General features: G+C 42.5%; 2 protein-coding genes across 2 annotated transcripts in view; both read right to left on the reverse strand.

Annotated features, from left to right (window-relative positions):
• Positions 1-979: 979 nt before the first annotated feature.
• On the reverse strand, positions 980-17,241 carry LOC309364645 (uncharacterized protein). The gene is made up of 3 exons (XM_081902347.1): positions 16,473-17,241; positions 11,518-11,704; positions 980-4,258 (listed from the first exon to the last, which is right to left on the reverse strand). Exons 2-3 carry the CDS (start codon positions 11,615-11,617, stop codon positions 2,574-2,576), a joined length of 1,785 nt encoding a protein of 594 aa, XP_081758473.1. The 5' UTR covers positions 11,618-11,704; positions 16,473-17,241; the 3' UTR covers positions 980-2,573.
• Positions 17,242-20,613: 3,372 nt separating this feature from the next.
• The window catches only part of LOC309364741 (uncharacterized protein), a 42,134-nt gene continuing 35,490 nt past the window's right edge, over positions 20,614-27,257 (reverse strand). Inside the window, exon 4 of the transcript XR_014165874.1 lies at positions 20,614-20,925. The gene's annotated coding sequence lies outside the window, so the exon portion shown is untranslated. The remainder of the gene's footprint in view (positions 20,926-27,257) is intronic.

A 27,257-nucleotide genomic window follows, 5' to 3' on the forward strand; every position in this document is an offset into this window, starting at 1 on the left:
CAAAGAAACACTCCAGAGACACGGGAACAGTGACAGGCAGCAGCAGCAGGAGCTAGACAGATGAGCTGGGGATTTTGATCCAGAAAAGGAGCAGATGGGGAAAGGTTAAGCAGAATCCCCCCCCCATGTTGCCCTTAGGTGTGCTCAGTCTTCACCTGCTTCATGACTCCACCTTGCATGAGAAAGAAGGATGGAGCTCCAGGAAACAGGAAGTGGTCCTTCAACCAGCCAGGACATCTCACCATCACAGACAGATCCAGTCTCCTGCTGAGTCAAGAGTGGCCCTGGGATGGCAGAGAGAGAGGGGAAGGGGCCAGGGACAGAAGGAATGGCAGGGCTCCAGATGCTCCCTTGGACCCCCCCTCCCTTGACACCAAGAGGACCTCCTCTTCTGGGGCTGAAAGCATTGGCATGGAGGTTTGATTTTTGTCAGGACTGCAAGGAAGGGGGGAAATGAAACGTAAAACACACCCACCCATGGACACACTGGAGACTGAATGAAAATAGGCCTGTCTGAAGGAATAGGTACTGGAGAGCATAATGTGGGGTTTAGCTGTAATGCTCACCTGCCTCCCTGGACTGGTCTTTTCTTGGGCTCAGGGAGCTGGAAGTGGTCAATCTACATGAAGTTCCCAGGTTACCTTTCCTTCTGGTCAGCTATTCCAGCTCTTGTCTCCCCGCCATTTCTTTCTTTATGGAGGGGCAAAGGCTATGCACTTTGTATAGACGTAACTACAACCAACATCTGGTATCTTCTGGGTGCACCAAGGTGGCCTCCTTCTGCATTGTCAGCAAGTGACAACTGTCATGGAACAATCCCCAGTGTCTCTGCAGAAAATGTTACAGATAGGTAGCCGTGTTGGTCTGCCATAGTCAAAACAAAAAAAATTCCTTCCAGTAGCACCTTAAAGGCCAACTAAGACCACTTAGTTGGTCTTTAAGGTGCTACTGGAAGGAATTTTTTTGTTCTGCAGAAAATGTTACTGATGGGCTTGTAGGGCCAGGGGACAGAGGCAGTCTGCTAGGTGGATAGGGTTGTGGGATAGAAATGTCAGTAACCAAAGACTGAACTGGAATAAATGTGTAACCTGCCTCAAGATTCTTTGTGGTTGTTTTGTGCTTTCACATTAACTAAATCTGCTGCAAAACAACAACAGAAATGGAAATGAGCTGGAAGAACTTGACAAAGAAATAGGATTTTTTTATAAACAATAGATTGCCAAAAATAAGAGAAAGAATAGAAATACTTAAATGCCCCTATTGATATTAATGAAATAAAAGAAGGAATTGTGACTTCTCAGAATGGTAAAGTCCCTGGTACACATGGTATTTCTATAATGAATTACAAAAATTTGGAAGAGACAATATTACCAGTATTAGAAAAAATAATGAACAAAATTTTAGAAGGAGGACATGTGCCAGAATAATGGCAAGAGGCCCTAATTACATTGATACTGAAATATGGATCCAATTTAGAGTAAATTAAAAATTATAGACCAATCTCACTTCTAAATTCAGATTATAAATTATTTGCAAACATTTTAGCCAGTAAATTGAAAAAGATCCTAGCAAGATTCATAAAGAAAGATGAATAAAGATTAATAAAGTCAGGCTTACTATGGAGAAGGCAAATTTACAGCAACGCAAGGTTGGTAGTAGATACAATAGAATACCTAGAAATGAGTCCAGAGAAAAAGGCAGCCCTGATCTTGGTGGATGCGGAGAAAGCATTGGATAATGCTTCAGGGGCTTTCATGCAAAACACTTTGGAAATGATGAGCTTGGGTGAGAAAATATGTAGTAGTATAAAAGCGATTTATATTTCCCAAAAGGTCAGACTAATTATAAATGGTGAAACATCAGAAGCTTTTAATATCTCTAAGGGAACAAGACAGGGCTGCCCTCTTTCTCCTCTCCTTTATCACACTTCTGGAAGTGTTTTTGAAAGCAGTAAGAGAAGACCCTAGAATAGAAGGAATTAAAGTTGGACAAAAGGCCTATAAGGTCAGAGCCTTCGCAGACAATCTAATATTTACAACAGAAAACCCTCTAGAGGAGCGATTCTCAACCTATGGGTCCTCAGATGTTGTTGGACTACAACTCCCATCATCCCTGAGCTCTGGCCTTGCTAGCTAGGGGCGATGGGAGTTGTAGTTCAGCAACATCTGGGGGCCTGCAGGTTGAGAAAGGCTGCTGTAGAAAGTACTATACAGTGGTACCTCAGGTTACATACGCTTCAGGTTACATAAGCTTCAGTTTACCGACTGTGCTAACTAACCCAGAAATAGTACCTCGGGTTAAGAACTTTGTTTCAAGATGAGAATGGAAATCGTGTGGTGGCAGCGTGAAAGCAGCAGGAGGCCCGAATAGCTAAAGTGGTGCTTCAGGTTAAGAACAGTTTCAGGTTAAGAATAGACCTCCAGAATGAATTAAGTACTTAACCCGAGGTACCACTGTATTAAGACCTCCCCATCTAAATTAGTGGATGTTTCCTAAGGTTCCATATTGACTAAAGCTTCTCCCGTGTGAGTTTGCAAATGTAATGTAAGTTTATAATTCCTGTTGAAGCTTTTTCACCTTTCAATACATTTAATTGGTTTCTCCCCCGTGTGAGTTCGCTGGTGTATTCTAAGGTGTCCACTTTTACTGAAGCTCTTTCCACATTCAATACATTTAAATGGTTTCTCCTCTATGTGAGTTTGTAGATGTCTTCTAAGTATTACATTTTGACTGAAGCTCTTTCCACATTCAATACATTCAAATGGTTTCTCCCCCGTGTGAGTTCGTTGGTGTATTCTAAGGTGTCCACTTCTACTGAAGCTCTTTCCACATTCAATACATTTAAATGGTTTCTCCCCTGTGTGAGTTCGCTGATGTATTCTAAGGTATCCATATTGACTGAAGCTGTTTCCACATTCAATACATGCAAATGGTTTCTCCCCCCTGTGAGTTCGTTGGTGTCTTCTAAGGTTTCCACTAAAACTGAAGCTTTTTCCACATTCAATACATGCAAATGGTTTCTCCCCTGTGTGAGTTCTTTGATGTGTTCTAAGGTATCTATTTTGACTGAAGCTGTTTCCACATTCAATACATGCAAATGGTTTCTCCCCCGTGTGAGTTCGTTGGTGTATTCTAAGGTGTCCACTTCTACTGAAGCTCTTTCCACATTCAATACATGCAAATGGTTTCTCCTGTGTGTGAGTTCGTTGATGTATTGTAAGTGCTCCACTTTGACTGAAGCTGTTTCCACATTCAATACATTTAAATGGTTTCTCCCCCGTGTGAGTTAGTTGATGTCTTCTAAGGTATTCACTTCTACTGAAGCTCTTTCCACATTCAATACATTTAAATTGTTTCTCCTCTGTGTGAGTTCGTTGATGTCTTCTAAGTGTTCCACTTCTACAGAAGCTCTTTCCACATTCAATACATTTAAATGGTTTCTCCCCCATGTGAGTTCCTTGGTGTATTCTAAGGTCTTCACTTTTACTGAAGCCCTTTCCACATGCAATACATTTAAATGGTTTCTCCTCTATGTGAGATTGTAGATGTCTTCTAAGTGCTCCACTTTCACTGAAGCCCTTTCCACATTCAATACATTTAAATGGTTTCTCCCCTGTGTGAGTTCGTTGGTGTATTCTAAGTGTTCCATATTGACTGAAGCTCTTTCCACATTCAATACATGCAAATGGTTTCTCCCCCGTATGAGTTCGTTGGTGTATTCTAAGTGTTCCATATCGACCAAAGCACTTTCCACATTCAGTACATTCAAATGGTTTTTCCCCTGTGTGAGTTTGTTGGTGTATTCTAAGATTTCCATTTTGACTGAAGCACTTTCCACATTCAATACATTTAAATGGTTTCTCCTCTGTGTGAGTTTGTTGATGTATTCTAAGGTGTCCACTTCTACTGAAGCTCTTTCCACATTCTATACATTCAAATGGTTTATCCCTTGTGTGAGTTTGTTGATGTGTTCTAAGTGTTCCATTTCGACTGAAGCACTTTCCACATTCAGTACATTCAAATGGTTTTCCCCCTGTGTGAGTTCCTTGATGTTTTCTAAGAGTTCCATTTTCCTTGAAGCTCTTTCGATAGTCAGTACATTTAAATGGTTTCTCCTCTATGTGAATTCTTTGATGTGTCCTCAGTCTTCCACTATGACTAAAGCACATCCCACATTCCATGCATTTAAACTGTTTCTTTGTTCTTCCCAATGAATTCACAAATGGCTCCATAGAATTCTGGCCATTATCTTCCTCACCTGTTTGGGAGTGGGAGGAAGGGGAAGAGAATCCTGTTAAGACTTACAATAAAGAAACTGAACACACGTCAATCCAAATATGCACCGTCTCCTATTTTAACACTGTCCCATTTCTCTATTGTCCTCTCTATGTTCCAAAGTTTTAGGAATGCAGATGAGATAATGGCAGCAACACATGATCACTCCATTCACACTTAATAAACTGCATTATTTTATAATCGATGGTGGAATTGGTTTCTTACGACACATCTCTGTATTTCTCTTTTCCCAGAGAGGAAATGATCACTGGATCGAGTATCAGTCTCTCCTATGTCTAAGAAGTAAAACTTTAGTGTTATTATGCCACATGTAACTATAAAAATATTGCAATACATTTGAATCCCCAAACTTGGCCCTCCAGATGTTTTGGGACTACAATTCCCATCATCCCTGACCACTGGTCCTGTTAGCTAGGGACATTGGGAGTTGTAGTCCCAAAACATCTGGAGGGCCAAGTTTGGGGATGCCTGTATTAGAACATAAGAAGAGTCTGCTCGATTGGGCAAAGGCCCACCTAGTCCAGCATCCTGTTCTCACAGTGGCCAGCTAGATGCCTATGGGAAACCAGCAAGCAGGATTTGAGTACAAGAGCCCTCTGCCTTCCTGTGCTTTCCAGGAACTAGTATTAAGAAGCATTATTGCCTAGGACCACAAGGGCAGCGCACAGACATCAGTCTAATCCTCTTTTTCAAACTATCCAAGTTGTTGGCCATCACTGTCTCCTGTAGGATGGAAGTCCATAGATTAAAAAAGCAGAAATACAACCAAAAACACTTTCGGACCACAACTCAATAATTCTTGAACTAAAAGGCGAGAAAAATACTCCATTTAGAGTATTGATCATATTTTGGACAATAGAATGAAAGGTGTTTTAGCAGAAAAAAATCATCACTATCAGGCCTGCTTTCTACCAGGACGTCAGATGAAGGAGAATATAAGGAATATAACTGATATTATTGAATATTTGAAAGTAAGAAATGAGAAAAAAGCGGCCTTAATGTTTATAGATGCTGAAAAGGCTTTTGATAATGTTTCATGGACTTTTATGAAAAAGATAAAAGAAAAAATGAATTTTGGGGAAGCATTTGGGAGAGGAATTGATGCAATTTATTTTTACCAACAGTCTATGCTGATTGTTAATAAGGTTATAACAGAAAAGTGTAAAATAATGAAGGGGACAAGACAAGGATATCCCCTATCACCATTATTATTTATTTTGGTATTAGAGGCCCTGGCGAGAGAGAAAAAGTGGAGAAATTAACTACAGGAATAATAGTAGAAAATAAAGTATATAAATTAAAAGCTTTTACAGTTCACCTTGTAATAACAGTGAAGGATCCCATAAATACTCCACTGAAGGTGGTAGAAAAGATACAGGACTTCGGTCAGGCCGGAGGCTTTAAACTAAACAAGAATAATACTAGGGTTTTGGTAAAAAACACAATGGAGCAAGACCAAAAGGAATTTCAACAGAAACAGAGTTAGTTATACATAACAAAGTCAAATACTGAGAGATTTGTTTGACAGCTAAGAATATTAATATTTTTAAAGACAATTACAAGAATTAGTGGAAAGAAATAAAAAGAGGTTTAGAGATATGGGGAAGAATGAATTTCTCATTTTGAGGAAGAATATCAGTAATAAAAATGAATGTATTGCCAAAAATGTTATTTTTATTCCAATCAGTCCAGGCAATAGGCAACGCAGGATGCTTTGAAAAATGGCAAGAAGATACATCTAGGTTTATCTGACAAGGGGCGAAACCAAGTATAAAAAATAAATTATTAAGAGAGAGAGAAGGTTTTGCCATGCTGGGTTTGAAACTTTATTATGAAGCGTCCTGTATCTGCTAGAACCGGGAATGGATTACACTGGAAAACACAGATACTGTATTTTAGATCTGGAAGGACACAAATAATGGATAGCATGCATATTTATGGTAGGGAAAGGCCAAGGTGTTTAGAGCTTTTCAGAATCATATAGTAAGAAAACCAATTTGTAGGGTATGGGAGAAGTATAAAAATTTGTTTGAGTAAAAAAACACCCTGGTGGCTTTCTCCCTTGGAAGCAATATCTCTGAAAAAAAATTGAATATGAGAAGTAATTGGCCAACTTATACAGAGCTGTTAACTGAACTTGAAAACCAACTGAAATTAAAAGATTTTGAAGAGATAAAAGGAAGCTGTAACTGACTGCTTACAGTACCATCAGCTAAACGATATCTTTAAGATAGACAAAAAGAATGGTTTTAGTTATGAGACATCAATATTTCAAAAAGAACTCTTAGGAAGTAACATAAAAAGTTCTGTCTAAAATGTGTAACTTGCTCCTAGAATGGTACACAAAGAATGAACAGGTCAAATCAGTTATGACGAAATGGGAAAGGGACTTAGGACATAACATACAAATGGCAGATTGGGAGAGGCTTTGGAAAACAGATCTGAAATTCACAGCTTGCTGTACATTGAAAGAAAACTACATGAAAATGATGTACTGGTGGTATTTGACTCCTAGTAAGTTATCTAAAACGTATAGAGAAAGTTCAAAAATCTGCTGGAAGTGTAAAGAAGAAGTGGGTACCTTCTGCTATATGTGGTGGTCATGTAAGATAACAGTATCATTTTGGGAAATGGTATATAATGAAAAAGTAGAGACACCACCTTGCCAACGAGCGCAGTGAAAACCAGGAAGTTTAAAAAAAGGCTGGGGAGGGCATGGGATGAGGGGCAGGGGAGCGGGAGCGGGAGCAGGTTTTTTCCTTCTGCAGCTTGTTTTGAGGCAGGAGAGATTTGAGCATTGTCTGGGTCCCAGTGCCCCTACTCCTTTTTTATGCTCCATTCTACTGCTGCCAGGGGCTGCTTATTACTCAAACTGAACCTGAAACCAGTAGCCATGTGTACAAACAACGTAGAAGGCTGCAAGGAGGAGCGCTTTTACACAGCTAATGGCAAATACCCTGCAATCCAAGTCTTGATCACTTGCTCAATTCAATTCCCATTAACAGAGGTGTCGACAGGGTTGTATATTGGCTCCACTCCTGTTCAATTTGTTCATAAGTGACATGAGGACTCCCCTAATAGAGGCCCAAGAAAGGATTCATGCACCCCGCCTAGCACTTTATCGCTGCCCCTTGTTACTATATGCGGATGACGCAGTCATTCTTTCTTTTTCTAGAGTAGGTCTCAGGAGGGCCTTAAAATTTTTTGGATCATACTGTAACGCAAATTCCCGTACAATTAATTATGGAAAATCTAAGATCCTGATTTTCTCAAAGAGCCGGAAACTCCATAATTGGAGAATTGATGGGAGAGTCATTGAACAAGTCTACAGATTCCAATATTTGGGAGTTTGGTTACAACATAACCTCAGATGGAAGGCCCATGTAGCCTATGTTACAAATAGAGCCAAAGCTATCTCCTTGGCGATCTTGCGATTCTTCTTCACCGATGGGGCCCTTCATATCCCATTGGCGCTGAAAGTCTTCAAGGCCAAGGTGATCCCGACAATTGCTTATGCCATCTCTATTTGGGGGACTTTTGTCAACCTATCTCACCTGGAGGTCATTCAAAATCAGTTTTTAAGAGGGATACTGAAACTGCCCAACTGTGTAAGTAATACAGCGTTACACATGGAACTTAATATTGTATCCCTGGAAAATGCTCTGTGGAAGCACATACTTTGTCACTGGTTATCTCTATGGCACAATCTCCCAAACTTGTACTTGATACAATGTATGTGGAGAGATGATTTCCAGAGCCCATGGGTAAAAAATTTACAGCTGAAAATCATGGCAATGGGAATCTCCCCATCCAAATTACTAGAGCAGGACATAGTCCCAGCTAAAAGAACAGTAACCTGTAAACTAGAGGAGATGGACTTGCAGCAGAAAATGGTCTTGGGCAATGGTACCTGCTCACCTCTAAATCTTGGTTTATTACCCCTCTTAAGGCTCCCAAACTATTTGAATTCCTTAACTTCCTCAGCTCATAGATATGCCTTTGTAAAGGCAAGATTCAACACCTTCCCATCGAACGTGCTGAGAAATAGATTCTCCAATGGACAGATATCGCTCTTATGTGATTGTAATTGTGGGGCACCGGAATCATTACATCACATAATTTTTGACTGTGCTTTTCACTTGCCGGCCAGGAGCAAGTTTCTTGCTCAATATCTTAAGGGAATTGCCGATGATACGATTGAAGCCAAACTGAGATATCTACTAATTGACGATGACCCCCTAAGATCACTCATGGTTGCCAGATTCTTGATCAGCGTCCTATCCCTAAAGAAGAGAAACGGTCTCCTGTGTGGCTCGGTTAACCCCTTTAAACCATGATCTATGTTTTAGGTGATATCACCATTGTTTTAAACCATGATCTATGTTTTAGGCGATATCACCATTGATATCCTTGATTAATTTATGAGCAGAGGGCGATGTATAGGTTACAAATTTATTGTAATGTATGATGGTCGTCCTTGTTTTTGTTTTGCTTCGGTTCCTGTTTGTCTTTTGTAAGTTTAAAGGTAAAGGTAAAGGTACCCCTGCCCGTACGGGCCAGTCTTGACAGACTCTGGGGTTGTGCCCCCATCTCACTTAAGAGGCCAGGGGCCAGCGCTGTCCGCAGACACTTCCGGGTCACATGGCCAGCGTGACATCGCTGCTCTGGCGAGCCAGAGCTGCACACGGAAACGCCGTTTACCTTCCCGCTGGTAAGCGGTCCCTATTTATCTACTTGCACCCGGAGGTGCTTTCGAACTGCTAGGTTGGCAGGCGCTGGGACCGAGCAGCAGGAGCGCACCCCGCAGCAGGGATTCGAACCGCCGACCTTTAGATCGGCAAGTCCTAGGCGCTGAGGCTTTAACCCACAGCGCCACCTGTGCCCCACTTGTAAGTTTAGGCGATTTTAAATTTGGAGGTTTAAGTATAATATGTTGGTATGGGAAACTGTCGTGTAACGGGCCAATGGTCGTAATAAAGATCAATCCAATCCAATTGTTCAAATCTATCCTGCCTCAAAACAAGCAACGGAAGGAAGAGGCTGCAAACTGTTAAATGGAAAAAAAAACCCAGGCACAGGGCAAATACCTTAAGTAAAATGGCAAAGGGGGGCAGGTGCTTCAAAGCCAGAAGGCACTTTTAAAAGTGGTGCGTAGCCAGCAGAAGGTTCGCCCGCTCCCTAAACGGAGCAATGAGGCTGCAGAGGGACGGCAGGACACAGGAGGGGTTGGATCGGGAAGGATAAAATTTAAGCAACCAGCAGCAAAAAACACCCCAAACTCGAGCTCTGAGCCACAAGCGCAGTGAAAATCTGGAGGTAAAAAAGGAAGGCTGCTGGGGACTGGAGGGCAGAGGCTGAGGGAGAGGGAAAAATTACGCAAATCCGCCGCGTCTCAGCTGATCCGCTGGCTCCTTGAGCCTGCACACTAAACAAACACACAGCTCCTGTACCTCGTAGTCTCACTCTGATATACCAGAAGTTTATTAAATAGTTTAGTACATTTGATTCAGAATATTTTTCCCGTTTTCCCCCTCTGAAAACTAGGTGCGTCTTAAGGTCCGGTGTGCCTTATGGAGCGAAAAATACGGTAAATGAAAGGAATGGAGTGAAGTCATGTGATTCAGAGAATAAGAAGAAGAAGAAGAAGAAGAAGAACAACAACAACAACAACAACAACAGTTTGGATTTGATATCCCGCTTTATCACTCCCCTTCAGGAGTCTCAAAGCGGCTAACATTCTCCTTTCCCTTCCTCCCCCACAACAAACACTCTGTGAGGTGAGTGGGGCTGAGAGACTTCAGAGAAGTGTGACTGGCCCGCCCAAGGTCACCCAGCAGCTGCAGGTGGAGGAGCGGGGAAGCGAACCCGGTTCCCCAGATTACGAATCTACCGCTCTTAACCACTACACCACACTGGCTTTATATAAATGTCTTTAATATAAACTTGAATTTGTAAAAACCAATAAAAATATTTCAAAAAAGGGAAGTCCATAGATTGACTTATGCTTCTGTTGATTCATCATTTGCAAACCCCAAAATAGGTGTTCCTGTTTTTGAAGTTTGCCCCGGAAACCGAACGTGCTCCTGAGCTTCCATTTTTACTGTTGCGCAGCAAATTTAAGTGCCCCCCCCATCCTAATTGAGGCTTTTTTTCATTCTGTTTTACCCTTGAGCAGCTAATTTAAGTCGTCTCCATCGTAATCAAGGCTTTTTCATCCCATTTGTTCCCTTGCACAGCTAATTTATGCTCCTCCCCCCCCCATCAATATTAAAGCTGTTTCTGGTTGCAGTGTTCTGAGGTGACATTTGGTGCTTTAGTTTTTTCCTATTTTTTTGCGTTTTTGTTTGTGTGCCTTTTTCATTCTTGACTGTGGCTTGTTTTTTTGTTTTAATTTTAATTTCTATCATCTAAAATACTGTCTTATTTATTTTATGGTACAGAACATTGTTTATTGCTTTCATTTTATGCTCCTTGGTTTTGGAACGCTTTAGTTTTGGAAGACTTCTGGAACCGATTATGTTTGAGAACCAAGGTACCACTGTAACTCCTAAGATTTAAAATCCTGGAGGAAGAAAATCTGCCCCCACTACAGTACCACCTCTGGTTACATACTCAATTCGTTCCGGAGGTCCGTTCTTAACCTGAAACTGTTCTTAACCTGAAGCACCACTTTAGCTAATGGGGCCTCCCGCTGTTGCCACGTGTTTTGTGTTCTCATCCTGAAGCAAAGTTCTTAACCAGAGGTACTATTTTTGGGTTAGCGGAGTCTGTAACCTGAAGTGTATGTAACCCAATGTTAAATTGTGGGCGAACATAGCAGACGACACAGCGATTTCTCCAGAGCAGCTCTTTACTTGCAAGCTGGACAGAACTGAACAGCAAACAGCTCAGCCGGCCTGCTTTTATAGGCAGCCGGCTGTCAACATTGTAGCAACAACAACCCAGAGTTTCCCGCCTAAAATAACTGACGTGGACCTGAGTGAAAACTATCTACAGTATCCCCTCTGCTGGCCCAGGGTAAAACTTCACTACATAACACCCAAGGTACCACTGTACTTTATGAAAGGGATTCAAGAAACAAAGAGATGCTTCGGAGAAGGCGTCACCCCTTCCTTCTTCCTGTCAGGAACTTCCTTCCATTTGTCTCCTCTCCATCTTTTCCTCTTTCTCCCTCCACCATCCATCTATCCCTGTCCCCATCTCCTCTCCCCTGGAACTCACCAGATTTCTCCAAGGGTCCTGGGAGGGAATGCTCAGAGGTTGTGGGGAGGGATGCGGGAGAGAGCCTGACCAGGTCACCCGTCCATCTTCCTCCCTCCATCCTGGCCAGGGTTGCAGGTTCAGTCTCAGCTAGGTTTGCAGGTTCAGCTTCCTGAGGAGTGCAGAATCCAGAGCAAGTTGCAGCTTCCTGGGAGGGAGGGAAGAAGAAGAAGAAGCCAAGGGAGTCTGAGAGCCCCTGCAGGGATTCTCCTGCCCAAGACATCCTGCTGCCCCTGGAGAAGCCCCAACTGGGCACCCCCTTCCCAAGAGCCCCCACCCATTTTCAAACACCTTTGGCAATTTCTTTCACCTGCCTGTCCCGCCTCCCTTCCTAAGGCTGGCTTGGTATGCACATTCGTGGCCTGAGAGTAGATCCCATGGAGCATAAGAGTTAATCTTTAAAGGACTGCTCTGAATACATGGGTGGCCCTTGCATGGAGAAGAAGGAAGCCCCTTGCTTGCATCAGGACCCCCTGGGAGAGGCGGGGGATCCGCCCACTGCTCCCTCTGCCCTCGCTGCCGCCTCCTCTGCCCTCCTGCATCTGGACCCCCTTGGGAGAGGCGGGGGATCTGCTCCCTCTGCCCTCGCTGCATCCTCCTCCCCTGGCCTGCAAACACCCTTTGCTCTTGTTCCTCAGGGGAGAGAGGCAGAAAGAGCCTTCAAACCCATCCCTTTCCTCCTCTGCTGTCTTTTCTTGCAGCAGCCCAGTGAGAGGGGAAGGAGCTGCAGCGCCTGGTTCACTGCAGATACACACATGGTTTACTGGGATTGTGAATGAACATGTCCTCTGCCTTCCATGCGGTGGGAGTGGGGTGGGTTAAAAGTGGTTGAGAGACACCCCCCCCACATTTCCGCATCGGCAAATAAATGCGGAAAATTGCTGGCTTGGCAAATGAAAAACAGACAAAAACTTAATACCATTACAAACTTGGAAGTGGAAGGAAAAAATATACAGAATGCAGTGGAGATCAGAAAGTGTTTCCAGAGGTACTTTAAACAACTATATACACAGGAGACGCAGAAAGAAATGGACATTGACCGATTTTTGAAAACAAATGGACTACAAAAAATCTCTCAAGAAAATAAGCTAATGTTGAACTGCAAAATAACGGAGCAGGAGGTAGAAGGGGCCATCCAGAATATGCAATTAGGCAAATCTCCAGGACCGGATGGTTTGACTTCAAGATATTATAGATCCATGAAAGAATGGTTAGTACAGCCATTAAAGGAAATTTGTAATGAAATATTGGAAGGGAAAAGGGCACCAGAGTCGTGGAAGGAAGCTTCTATTACACTTTTACAGAAAACAGAGTCTGAGAAGACACAGCTTAAGAACTACCGCCCCATATCTTTGCTTAATGTGGATTATAAAATTTTTGCAGACATTTTGGCTAAAAGATTAAAAAAGGTACTAGTAGAAGAAATTCATAAAGATCAAGCTGGCTTTCTCCCGGGCAGAAACTTGTCTGACAATACGAGAAACATAATTAATATTCTAGAAAAATTACAAGTGAATATTAATACTAAAGCAGTCTTGATATTTGTGGATGCAGAGAAAGCCTTTGACAATATTTCTTGGAGTTTTATGAAGAAGAATTTACAGGGGATGGGGGTCGGTCAAGGTTTTGGCAATGGTATAGGTGCAATTTACTCAGAACAAAAGGCTAAATTAATTGTGAATAATGTAGTGACGGAAGAATTTAAGATAGAGAAAGGAACATGACAAGGTTGCCCAATCTCTCCATTGCTTTTTATATCGGTCCTGGAGGTTCTTTTAAACATGATTAGAAGGGACCAAATGGTTAAAGGTATACAAGTCGGAGCTAAACAGTACAAATTGAAAGCATTTGCCGATGATTTGGCATTGACATTACAGGAGCCAGAATCTAGTACTAAAAGAGTACTGGAACTGATCCAAGAATTTGGACAAGTAGCGGGATTTAAGTTGAATAAGATGAAAACTAAGGTTTTAGAGAAAAATCTAACAGTGACTGAGAGAGAGAGGTTTCAGAAGGAGACAGGATTAACACTGGCTAAGAAAGTGAAATACCTAGGGGTTAACATGACCGCTAAGAATGTGAATTTATTTAAGGATAACTATGAAAAATGTTGGATGGAAGTGAAAAAGGATTTAGAAATATGGTCAAACCTGAAGCTATCATTGTTAGGCCGAATTGCTGTAATAAAAATGAATGTATTGCCAAGGATGCTGTTTTTGTTTCAAACATTGCAAATTTTGGATAAAATGGAGTGTTTCAAGAAGTGGCAGAGTGATATCTCTAGATTTGTCTGGCAGGGCAAGAAGCCTTGAATAAAATTTAAGATACTAACTGATGCTAAAGAAAGAGGTGGATTTGCCCTGCCAGACTTAAAACTGTATTATGAATCAGCCGCTTTTTGCTGGCTGAGAGAATGGATGCTTCTTGAAAACACTGACGTGCTGGATTTAGAAGGTTTTAACAATGTATTTGGGTGGCATGCATATCTGTGGTACGACAAGGTCAAAGCACATAAAGCGTTAAAAAACCATATTGTCAGAAAAGCACTGTTCAATGTTTGGATAAGATATAAGGACTTGCTTGAAAATAAAACCCCAAGGTGGTTGTCACCAATGGAAGCGAAGGCTCAGAAAAAGTTCAATATGGAGGCCAAATGGCCGAAATATTGGGAAATTTTGGAACAAAAGGGAGACAGATTAAAACTGCAGTTTTGAAAAATTAAAAAACAGAGTGCGAGATTGGCTTCATTATTACCAGATGATGGAGGCATATAACTTGGACAAAAAAATTAGCTTCCAGGTGGAAAAATCAAAATTGGAAACAGAGCTGCTAGATCCTAACATTAAGAACTTGTCAAGAATGTATAACTTGCTGTTGAAATGGAATACTCAGGATGAAACGGTGAAATCTGCTATGATTAAATGGGCACAAGATGTTGGACATAATATTATGATGGCTGACTGGGAACAGTTATGGACCACACGTATGAAGTTCACGGCATGCAATGCCTTAAGAGAGAATATAATGAAAATGATTTACAGGTGGTACCTAACCCCAGTCAAGCTTGCAAAAATCTACCATTTGCCCGATAATAAATGTTGGAAATGCAAAGAGATTGAAGGTACATTCTTTCACCTTTGGTGGACATGCCCAAGGATTAAGACTTTCTGGGAGATGATCTATAATGAAATGAAAAAGGTATTTAAATATACTTTTCTGAAGAAACCAGAGGCCTTTCTCCTGGGCATGGTCGGCCAATTGGTGCCAAAGAAGGATAGAACTTTATGTATGCTACAACAGCAGCAAGAATACTTATTGCAAAGTACTGGAAGACACAAGATCTACCCACCCGGGAAGAATGGCAGATGAAGGTGATGGACTACATGGAACTGGCGGAAATGACTGGCAGAATCCAAGACCAGGGAGAAGAGTCGGTGGAGGAAGATTGGAAGAAATTTAAAGACTATTTACAGAAACATTGTAAAATTAATGAATGTTAGAAGGATGTTGAAATGATGATATGTGATTTTAGCAGAAATGTTATAAAGGATTAGGAAAAAACTGACTGTTAATTGGTGAAAGGAGGGAAAGTAAAGTTACATTATATTAAGATAAATTACAGGACAAAAATTTGAAAAGATGGAAAGGATTTGCTGAAACAGATAATCGAACTAGAATACAAAAAAGGGAGGTGTGAGGAGGTCAAGGAAATAAGCTAATGAAAGATAAGTTATGGGAAGATTCGCTGTATCTTTTTTTTGTTTTTTTCAATGGATTTTATTTTTCTGTTCTTTTTTTTCCTTTTTCATATCCTCCCCCCCCTTATTGTGATGTGTTGTATTGTTTTTGTTTAATATGGTGTTTTTACTTTTTCTTTCTGTAACCTTTAAAACTTTAATAAATATTGTTTTTTTAAAAAAAAAGAAGAGAGACCCACCCCCCTCCAGTCCTTTTGGGAAACAGGAGTTTTGGTCAGGAGTGAACAACTTAGATGGCAAGTTCACAAGAGAAGCACTTTGGAGCACTGCTTGGTCTTACTATGTGTTTGGACCTGGAGGACAATATACACGTTTACACCACGTGGATCCTTAAAGAGGGCATTTCTTTAAAGGCCATTTCTACAAAATGGAAGTATTCTGCTGGAAGCCCTATATAGGAAAGTTTTTAATGTTTTAAATTTTTGGTTTTTTTGTTGGAAGCCGCCCAGAGTGGCTGAGGCAACACAGTCAGATGGGCAGGGGGCAAGTAATGAATTATTTATTCTTATTCTTATTAGTATTATTCCCTCCTAAGCCCATCCTGTTATGCATGCTGATCAGAGACTCTGTCCCACCCCCCCCCCTTGACCGCAAGAGGGCTTCCTATTTTTACAGCTATTCTTCACATTTCTATACTGCCCTTCCTCCAAATAATAATAATAATAATAATAATAATAATAATAATAATAATAATAAATTTTATTTATAGATCACAGGGTAGCTTACAAGAGAAAAACACAGAGATGCATAGCAGAGCAACAAATAAAAACGACAACCCTCCCGCCCCCCATGCAGGTGTGCAGTCCATAGATTGTTTAATGAGCCAAACGCCTGGGAGAAGAGCAATGCTTTCGCCTGTTGCCTAAAGATAAGGCCCTCCTCCGAGGGGTCTTCTGCTGGGGTATAAATATTAAATTTAATTTATACTATTAAGGCGATCCTGGCCAGCAATGCCCACCCCTCTCCCCTTTCCCGCCTCCTTCCCTGCAACTCCCTTTGCACCAGATCCCTTTGCAGGAGGAAGCTTCTCCCCCCCCCCCGTTCAAGGCCCCCTTTAAGAAAACAGCTCCCTTCCCTCCCCCCCATCCGGGGGCTTCTCATCCTGGACCCCCTCGCAAAGCCCCTTCCCTCCTTCCCCGCCATTGGCTTTGCACTCACCCGACATCCCGGGCAGCGGGGGCGGGAATGGGAGCCCCCGCGCGGGAGGCAGGGAGTGAGGGCGCTTAATTAGGAACCTTAATTAGGAAGAAGCCCCCTCCTCTGCAAGACGCAGCCCCGCTTCCCGCCTCCTCCCCTCCCTCCTTTGCAAGCTCCGATTTTATCTCTGCTGGTGAAGCCGGAAGTGGAGGCAACTCGGAGGAGGAAGGAGAAATTTCTCCCCACGTTCAGCCTCTTGCCTGTTATTTGATAATTGGGGGAAGGAAAACCTTGCAGCACCCAACCAATGGGGACACGAGGGCGGGAACGTGTGCAGAGGGAATAGAAGCTCATTCCTTGCCCCAGCTGGACTGCGCCTGCTTTGGAGCCCCGCTTTTGCAATTACGTATTGTCCTCAATAAGGGACGCTGGTGGCGCTGTGGGTTAAACCACAGAGCCTAGGGCTTTCCGATCAGAAGGTTGGCAGTTTGAATCCCTGCAATGGGGTGAGCTCCCGTTGCTCTGTCTCTGCTCCTGCCAACCTAGCAATTCGAAAGCACATCAAACTGCAAGTAGATAAATGGGTACCTGTTGTAAACAAAATCTGCCCTTATTCCCTTATGGGGGACACAAGAGCCGTTGTAGAGTCCTTTGCAGGTTCTCCATCAGTAGGAGAAAATAACAGAGGCCAACCAGAGAATATTGAGAAGCAAAGCAGCTAGTAAGCCTGATCTTTATTGAACTGTTGCAACAGGGTCCTCACTCACCACACGCAGGAGGGAGGAGGAGGACCCAGAACAAAGATGTGCCTGCCCTTATATAGACCTTTTAAATTCTTTTCCCTGGAGCTCAAGACCACCCCTCCATACATCATACATACATCACAGAATGGGGGTCACCCAAGACCATCCTCACAAACATCATACCTACATCACAGAAAAGGCGGTCTACAACAGAAATTTGAATGTTGTTGCTTTTCCTGTGCTGCTCCAGACACGTGGTCCACATATCTATGTATGTGCTTGGTTGGTACATTTATGAAGATTTATTATATATATATATATATATAAGACGTTAACATTTTTTATTACATACCGCTCCAGCGGGAAGGTAAATGGCGTTTCCGTGTGCTGCTCTGGTTCCCCAGAAGCGGCTTAGTCATGCTGGCCACATGACCCAGAAGCTGTACGACGGCTCCCTTGGCCAGTAAAGCGAGATGAGTGCCGCAACCCCACAGTCGTGCACAACTGGACCTAATGGTCAGGGGTCCCTTTACCTTTACCTATTGTCCTCAATAAACTCTTTACTGCTTCAACAATTTTGTTCAGATGGGGTTTTAAGAAAGGGGATCAAGGGTCTCAGGACCCACTTCTTACAATGTATGAAGTAGCTTATGGCAAAAAGCCTAATAACTCTTCTGGGTAACTGAATAAATTATTTTAATAAATATTTAAATGGAGAGCATATTTTGCCTTTTCATGTTCATGCAAACATGGTTCCACTCCAACCTTAGTATTAAATTGTGGGTGGACACAGAGATTTCTCCAAGTGGTTCTTTATAGTAAGCTGGAACTGAACTGAACAGCAAACAGCTCAGCCGGCCTGCTTTTATAGGCAGCTGGCTGTCAACACTGTAACAACAACAACCCAGGGCTTCCTGCCTAAATTAACTGACGTGGACCTGAGTGAAAACTATATACACAATACCCCTGATGGCCAGGGTGAGAACTTCAATACATAACACTTAGTCCCTACTTTCACCTTAGCAAGTAATTTTTTATACAGAAATCTCCTGGACAGAAGTCTCCCTGTTTACATTACAGGGAGGGCTCAGCCTCTGTCTACTTTATTGCACACTCATTACACATGATGTCTTTTGCAGTGTCCTGTATTCTCCTCAAAGAAACACTCCAGAGACACAGGAACAGTGACAGGCAGCAGCAGCAGGAGCTAGACAGATTAGCTGGGAATTTTGATCCAGAAAAGGAGCAGATGGGGAAAGGTTAAGCAGAATCCCCCCCCATGTTGCCCTTAGGTGTGCTCAGTCTTCACCTGCTTCATGACTCCACCTTGCATGAGAAAGAAGGAAGGAGCTCCAGGAAACAGGAAGTGGTCCTTCAACCAGCCAGGACATCTCACCATCACAGACAGATCCAGTCTCCTACTGGGGAGTCAAGAGTGGCCCTGGGATGGCAGAGAGAGAAGGGAAGGGGCCAGGGACAGAAGGAATGGCAGGGCTCCAGATGCTCCCTTGGACCCCCCTCCTCCCTTGACACCAAGAGGACCTCCTCTTCTGGGGCTGAAAGCACTGGCATGGAGGTTTGATTTTTGTCAGGACTGCAAGGAAGGGGGGAAAGGAAACGTAAAACACACACACCCATGGACACACTGGAGACTGAATGAAAATAGGCCTGTCTGAAGGAATAGCTAATGGAGAGCATAATGTGGGGTGTAGTTGTCATGCTCACCTGCCTCCCTGGACTGGTCTTTTCTTGGGGTCAGGGAGCTGGGGTGGTCGATCAACATGAAGTTCCCAGGTTACCTTTCCTTCTGGTCAGCTATTCCAGCTCTTGTCTCCCCCCCATTTCCTTCTTTATGGAGGGGCAAAGGCTATGCACTTTGTATAGACGTAACTACAACCAACATCTGGTATCTTCTGGGTGCACCAAGGTGGCCTCCTTCTGCATTGTCAGCAAGTGACAACTGTCATGGAACAATCCCCAGTGTCTCTGCAGAAAATGTTACTGATGGGCTTGTAGGGGCAGGGGAGAGAGGCAGTCTGCTAGGTGGATAGGGTTGTGGAATAGAAATATCAATAACAAAAGACTGAACTGGAATAAAAGTTCCTGGTACAGATGGTATTTCTATAATGAATTACAAAATATTGGAAAAGACAATATTACTGGTGTTAGAAAAAATAATGAACAAAATTTTAGAAGAAGGACAAGTGCCAGAATAATGGCAAGAGGCTCTAATTACATTGATACTGAAATATGGATCCAATTTAGAGTAAATTAAAAATTATAGACCAATCTCACTTCTAAATTCAGATTATAAATTATTTGCAAAAAAATTATCCAATAAATTGAAAAAGATCCTGGCAAGATTACTAAAGAAAGATCATTTAGGTTTCCTACGCGGAAGACAAATTTACAGCACCGTAAGATTGGTAGTAGATACAACAGAATACCTAGAAATGAGACCAGATAAAAGGGCAGCCCTGATCTTGGTGGATGCAAAGAAAGCATTGGATCATGTTTCAGGGACATTCATGCAAAAAACTTTGGAAATGATGAGTTTCGGTGAGAAAATATGTAGTGGTATAAAAGTGATTTATAATTCCCAAAAGATCAGACCAATTATAAATGGTGAAATATCAGAAGCTTTTAATATCTCTAAGGGAACAAGACAGGGCTGCCCTCTTTCTCCTCTCCTCTTTACCACACTTCCAGAAGTGTTTTTGAGAGCAGTAAGAGAAGACCCTAGAATAGAAGGAATTAAAGTTGGACAAAGGGCCTATAAGGTCAGAGCCTTCGCAGACAATCTAATAATTCCAACAGAAAACCCTCTAGAGCAGCGGTTCTCAACCTGTGGGTCCCCAGAGGTTGTTGGACTAGGGGTGATGGGAGTTGTAGTTCAGCAACATCTGGGGACCCACAGGTTGAGAACAGCAGCTCTAGAGAGTACTATATAGTGGTACCTCGGGTTACATACGCTTCAGGTTACATATGCTTCAGGTTACAGACTCCTCTAACCCAGAAATAGTACCTCGGGTTAAGAACTTTGCTTCGGGATGAGAACAGAAATCGTGCTCCGGCGGCACGGCAGCAAGAAGAGCCCCCATTAGCTAAAGGGGTTGCTTCAGGTTAAGAACAGACCTCTGGAACAAATTAAATACTTAACCCGAGGTACCACTGTAGTAATCTTGGAAAAAACAAGACCAAGTATAAAAAACAAATTACTTACAGACTTAAAAGAAAGGGGAGGCTTTTCCCTTCCAGATCTCAAAATTTACTATGAAGCAGCATGTCTTAATCAGATTCGGGATTGGATTAAATTGGAGAAAGAAGAGGCAATAGAACTGGAAGGACATGACAGCATATTTGGTTGGCATGCATATTTGTGGTATGGGGGGGGGGAAAGTACACAAAGGACTCGACAATATTATAATAAGTTTTTAATAAAGGTATGGAGAAAATACAAAGAATTATTGGAACCCCAAACTCCATGGTGGCTATCACCCATTGAAGCACTATCACTTAACATGTCAACAATGAAAGGAATACGGCCAACATACAGAGAATTACTAACAGAACAAGAAGGAAAGTTAAAATTGAAAGACTAGGATGAGATAAAGGAATTTTTAGTGATGGTGATGGATATTTGTTGTAAGAATCAATAAAAATTATTATTTAAAAAAAAAAAGGTGTTGGGGCAATTATCACGATACAAAATTAATAAAGAAAAAACAAAACTCCTGGTAAAAAAATTAGATATACAAGAAAAAGTAAAGTTAGAAATAGAAACAGGACTTAAAATTACTAACAGGGCAAAGTATTTAGGAATTTGGATAACCATGGAAAACATTAATTTATAGAAAGACAATTATATTAAGGTATGGACCAAAATTAGGAAAGACTTAGAAATCTGGAGTAAAATAAAACTCACATTGTGGGGAAGAATTTCTACAATCAGGATGGTAGTTTTACCAAAAATGCTGTTCCTTTTTCAATCAATTCCGGTTCTTAATGGCTTAAATTGTTTTAAGGAATGGCACAGGTATTTGGGAAAATACATTTGGCAGGGCAAAAAAACCAGAATTAAATTTAAATTATTAACAGAAACCAAAAACAAAGGAGGGTTTGGAATGCCAGATTTTAGGATCTACTACGAAGCTGCCTGCCTGGTCTGGCTCAAGGAATGGATGATCTTGAAGAATACTAATTTATTGGATATTGAGGGCTGGGATAATATAGTGGGGTGGCATGGCTACCTGGGTTATAATAAAACAAAAATCAACAAGGGATTCCTAAATCCCATTATTAGGAAAGCCTTATATGAAGTCTGGGAAAGGAACAAAAAAATATTAGAACCAAAAACCCCATGGTGGTTGTCACCAATGGAGGCAGAGGCAGTAAAAAGAAAAAATATGGATTCAAATTGGTTGACGTATAAAGATCTTTTAGAGGAAGTCCCGTATTATTCGCTCTATAGGACACACTCCCCCCCCCTAAAAAGTAAGGGGAAATTTCTGTGCGTCTTATGGAGCGAATGCTTTAGAGGAAGTAAATAATAGATTACAAATGAAAAAATATATGAAACAATAAGACATACAGGAATAGGCTGGTTTCAATACCATCGATTAAATGCAATTTTTGAGGAAGACAAGAAAGTAATTGGATTTGATACAAAATGATTTGAAATAGACAAATTGATTATAAATGATGATAAAAAATTATTCAAAATGTATAAACTATTATTAAATTGGCACTTAAGAGACAAAGAGGTTAAAGATGTCATGGGTAAATGGGCACAAGATTTCAGTCATACAATTGATTTAGAAAAATGGGAAAACTTATGGAAAAGAGACATAAGATTTATAGCATGTTATACAATAAAATAATTTTTTTTAAAAAATGATGTACAGATGGTATATTAAACCCTCGAAATTGGCTAAAATGTACCAAAACACCAGTGGAAAGTGTTGGAGGTGCAAACTTAAAGAAGAGAATTTCTTCCATATGTGGTGGACGTGCCCTAAAATTAAATAATTTTGGGATACCATTAATGAAGAATTAAATAAACTGTTAAGACATTCCGGTACTTTCCCCCAAAAACAGAAATGTTTTTTTGGGCCTATTAACAACAGACATCCCAAAAGAAACCAAAAGAATATTTTTGTATGCAGTAATGATGGCCAGGATAGTAATTGCTAAAAATTGGAAAAGTAACATAACACCAACAAAAGAAGAAAGACTTCTTAAATTGTCAGGATAACATGAATTGGCCAAACTTACAGTTTTAATAAGAAATTATTCTAATGAGAAAATGAGGAGAGAGTGGGAAGTCTTCATAAATTATATGAAGGGAAGAGATTTCCAGATTCATACTTGGCTTAGTTTAGAATAAAAATCTCACAGGTTAATTAGAATAATTCTCCAAAAAATTAATCATTACAGACAACCAGTGATATGAAGAATAAAGAGGCATATGGAGTTAGTTATGTATTTTTGAGTGCATATTATGTTTAGGTAAAGGTAAAGGTACCCCTGCCCGTACGGGCCAGTCTTGACAGACTCTAGGGTTGTGCGCTCATCTCACTCTAGAGGCCGGGAGCCAGCGCTGTCTGCAGACACTTCCGGGTCACGTGGCCAGCGTGACAAGCTGCATCTGGCGAGCCAGCGCAGCACACGGAACGCCGTTTACCTTCCCGCTAGTAAGCGGTCCCTATTTATCTACTTGCACCCGGGGGTGCTTTCAAACTGCTAGGTTGGCAGGCGCTGGGACCGAGTGACGGGAGCGCACCCCGCAGCGGGGATTCTAACCGCCGACCTTTCGATTGGCAAGTCCTAGGTGCTGAGGCTTTTACCCACAGCGCCACCCGCGTCCCTTGCATATTATGTTTAGATCCTTGTAATTTTGTTTTTGCATTTTCTTCTGTTTTCTATTGTTTGTCCGTTTTCTTCAATGCTTGTTTGTGTGATGTAGAAGTATAAATTAAGAAAAAAAGAAAAAAAGGGTCACCAAATAGCATGGCCCCCCATTTCAGTTTGAGGACTATCCCTGCCTCTGGGTCTGGTGTCATTTGGTGGAAAGCCCCTACAACTTAATGGATCCGAATGGTTTCCAGAGAGTGGTAGGGAATGTTTTATCCCATGCTGATGGCCTTTCAGCTGATTCCCTGGTGGCCCGTTGGAATGTGGAGTTAACCAGGGCTATTGACTGTCTGGCAATGAAGAGCCCACTCCGATTGCATGGAGCCCGGACAGCCCCATGGTTTTCCATGGATCTGAGGGCAACGAGACGGCTAGAGCACCAGTGGCAGAAACCTCATTCTGAATCTGACCAGACACGGGTTAGAGCTCAACATCAAGCCTACCAAATGGTGACAGCGAAGGTGAATAAATCCTTCTTCACCCCCTCTATTGCATCTGCAGAAAACAGCAGCAGGAGACTCTTTCAGGTGGTTAGCAATTTAATGGAACCATCTCTCCAATGGCGCCCGGTACAGGCCACATGATCTCCTGCAATGATTTTGCAAAGTTTTTTTTGCAGATAAAGTCGCTCAGATTCAGAGAGGTAGACTCCCCCGTGGGAGCAGGGCGGGGGCTGGGGAGTGCTAGAGTCCTGTCTAGTAAAGTTGCGTGGGATCAATTCCAATCTGTTACGTCTGAGGATGTGGACAGGCTGCTTGGACTAGTGAAACCAACCACCTGTCTCCTTGATCCTTGCCCATCCTGGCTCATAAAAGCTAGCCGGGAAGGGCTGGGCGATGGGCTCCGTGGGGTGGTGAATGCTTCTCTCTGTGAGGGAGCCTTCCCAGACACACTGAAAGAGGCAGTTACAGTGGTACCTCAGGTTAAGAACTTAATTCATTCTGGAGATCTGTTCGTAACCTGAAGCACTGCTTTAGCTAATCGGGCCTCCTGCTGCCGCTGTACGGTATCTGTTCTCATCCTGAAGCAAAGTTCTTAACCCGAGGTAATATTTCTGGGTTAAAAAAAAATATCTTTAGACCCAGCCAATACGGCCAACTATCGCCCAGTCTCAAATCTTCCATTCTTTGGCAAGGTGATTGAGTGGGTGGTTGCTGAACAACTCCAGGGACGCCTGGAATATGTGGAGCATTTGGATCCCTTCCAGTTGGGATTCAGGCCTCATCATGGCACTGAAACTGACCTGGACACGATGATTTCCGGCTGGCTAGGGACAAAGGTAAGAGCTGTTTCCTAGTTGTGCTGGATCATTCAGAGGCTTTTGACACCATCGGCCATAACAACCTACTGTACCATCTAGAGAGGCTGGGAGCTGGAGGAACTGTTACACAGTGGTTCCGCTCCTTCCTCCTGGGCCGTGTTCAGAAAGTGGTGTTGGGGAATGAGTGTTCAGACCCCTGAGCTCTCACTTGGGGAGTGCCTCAGGGTTCCGTCCTCTCCCCATGCTTTTCAACATCTACATGAAGCCGCTGGGAGAGATCAGGGGGTTTGGGCTGGATGTTCATCAGTATGCGGATACCCAGCTCTACTTCTCTTTCAAATCAGAACCAGTGAAGATGGTGGAGGTCCTTTGTGAGTTCCTGGAGGCGGTTGGAGGATGGATGGCGGCTAACATATTAAAGTTGAATCCCGACAAGGCAGATGTCCTGTTTTTGGGAGACAGGAGGCAGGCAGGTGTGGAGGACTCCCTGGTCCTGAATGGGGTAACTGTGCCCCTAAAGGACCAGGTGCGCAGACTGGGAGTCATTTTGGACTCATAGCTGTCCATGGAGGCACAGGTCAATTCTGTGTCCAGGGCAGCTGTTTACCAGCTCCATCTGGTACGCAGGCTGAGACCCTATCTGCACGCAGACTGTCTTGCCAAAGTAGTGCATGCTCCAGTTATCTCCCACTTGGAGTACTGCAATGCACTCTACGTGGGGCGACCTTTGTAAGTGGTCCGGAAACAACAACTAATCCAGAATGCGGCAGCTAGACTGGTGACGGGAGGAGAGTCTCCACCCCCATCGATCTGCCTGGACATGGAGGTCCAGTACCAAAAGCCTTCTGGCGGTTCCCTCACTGTGAGAAGCGAAGTTACAGGGAACCAGGCAGAGGGCCTTCTCGGTAGTGGTGCCCTCCCTGTGGAATACCTTCCCACCAGATATGCCACCAGACTTTAAAAGACATCTGAAGGCTGTCCTGTTTAGGGAAGCTTTTAATATCTGAAGGACTATTGTATTTCAATATTTTGTTGAAAGCCACCCAGATTGGCGGGGGAAATCCAGCCAGATGGGCGTGGTACAAATACAAAATATTATTATTATTATTGAAATTCTTTTTTATTATTGAAATTCTTTTCCGTACATCCAGAGACTTGACAATCATCTTCACTTTCCAGGAAATCTGGGAAACCTGAGTGGAAAACTCCATACATTTTTATGGTTTCTCTCTTTTTTAAAAAAATGGTTACTCGCCTATGTGAATTATCTTATGAATATTAAGTTCTCCACTCCCTCTGAAGCTTTTCCCACGTTCCATAAATCTAGTTTTCCCTATGTGAGTTAGGGGATGTTTCCTAAGGTTCCATATTGACTTAAGCTACTCCCCTTTGGGAGTTCGCCAGTGTAATGTAAGTTTATCCTCCCTGTTGAAGCTCTTCCCACATTCAATACGTTCCAATGGTTTCTCCCCTGTATGAGTTAGTTGGTGTATTCTATGTGCTCTACTTTTGCTGCAGCTCCTTCCATATGCCATACATTAAAATGGTTTCAATACATTTAAATGGTTTCTCACCGTGTGATTTTTTTGGTGTCTTCTAAGGTGTCCACTTTCACTGAAGCTCTTTCCACATTCAATACATTTAAATGATGTCTCCCCTGGGTGAGTTCGTTGGTGTATTCTAAGTGTTCCATTTTCACTGAAGCTCTTTCCACATTCAATACATTTAAATGGTTTCTCCCCCGTGTGAGTTCGTTGGTGTATTCTAAGTGTTCCATTTTGACTGAAGCACTTTCCACATTCAATACATTTAAATGGTTTCTCACCGTGTGAATTTTTTGGTGTTTTCTAAGGTGTCCACTTTCACTGAAGCTCTTTCCACATTCAATACATTTAAATGGTTTCTCCCCTGTGTGAGTTCGTTGGTGCATTCTAAGTGTTCCATATAGACTGAAGCACTTTCCACATTCAGTACACTTAAATGGTTTCTCCCCCATGTGAGTTAGTTGATGGCTTCTAAGGTGTCCATTTTGACTGAAGCACTTTCCACATTCAATACATTCAAATGGTTTCTCCCCCGTGTGAGTTAGTTCATGGCTTCTAAGGTTTCCGTATCGACTGAAGCTCTTTCCACAGTGAATACATTTAAATGGTTTCTCCCCTGTGTGAGTTTGTTGGTGTATTCTAAGGTTTCCATATCGACTAAAGCTATTTCCACATTCAATACATTTAAATGGTTTCTCCCGCATGTGAGTTCGTTGGTGCATTCTAAGTGTTCTATTTTGACTGAAGCACTTTCCACATTCAGTACATTTAAATGGTTTCTCCCCTGTGTGAGTTAGTTGATGGCTTCTAAGGTGTCCTGAATGGGGTAACTGTGCCCTTAAAGGACCAGGTGCGCAGACTGGGAGTCATTTGGGACTTGCAGCTGTCAATGGAAGTGCAGGTCAATTCTGTTTACCAGCTTCATCTGGTACGCAGGCTGAGACCCTATCTGCTCGCAGACTGTCTTGCCAGAGTAGTGCAGGCTCCAGTTATCTCCTGCTTGGACTACTACAATACGCTCTACGTGGGGCTACCTTTGAAGGTGATCCAGAAACTGCAATTAATCCAGAATGTGGCAGTTAGACTGGTGACTGGGAGTGGCCGCTGGGACCACATAACACTGGTATTGAAAGACCAACATAGGCTCCCATTGCATTTCTGAGCACAAATCAAAGCGTTGGTGCTGACCTTTAAAGCGCTAAACGGCCTCGATCCAGTATACCTGAAGGAGAGTCTCCACCCCCAACGTTCTGCCTGGACACGGAGGTCCAGCACCAAGGGCCTTCTGGCAGGTCCCTCACTGTGAGAAGCGAAGTTACAGGGAACCAGGCAGAGGGCCTTCTCG

This window comes from Podarcis melisellensis, assembly GCF_964234715.1.
Source record: "Podarcis melisellensis genome assembly, chromosome: 2".
NCBI classification, from domain to species: Eukaryota; Metazoa; Chordata; class Lepidosauria; order Squamata; family Lacertidae; genus Podarcis; species Podarcis melisellensis.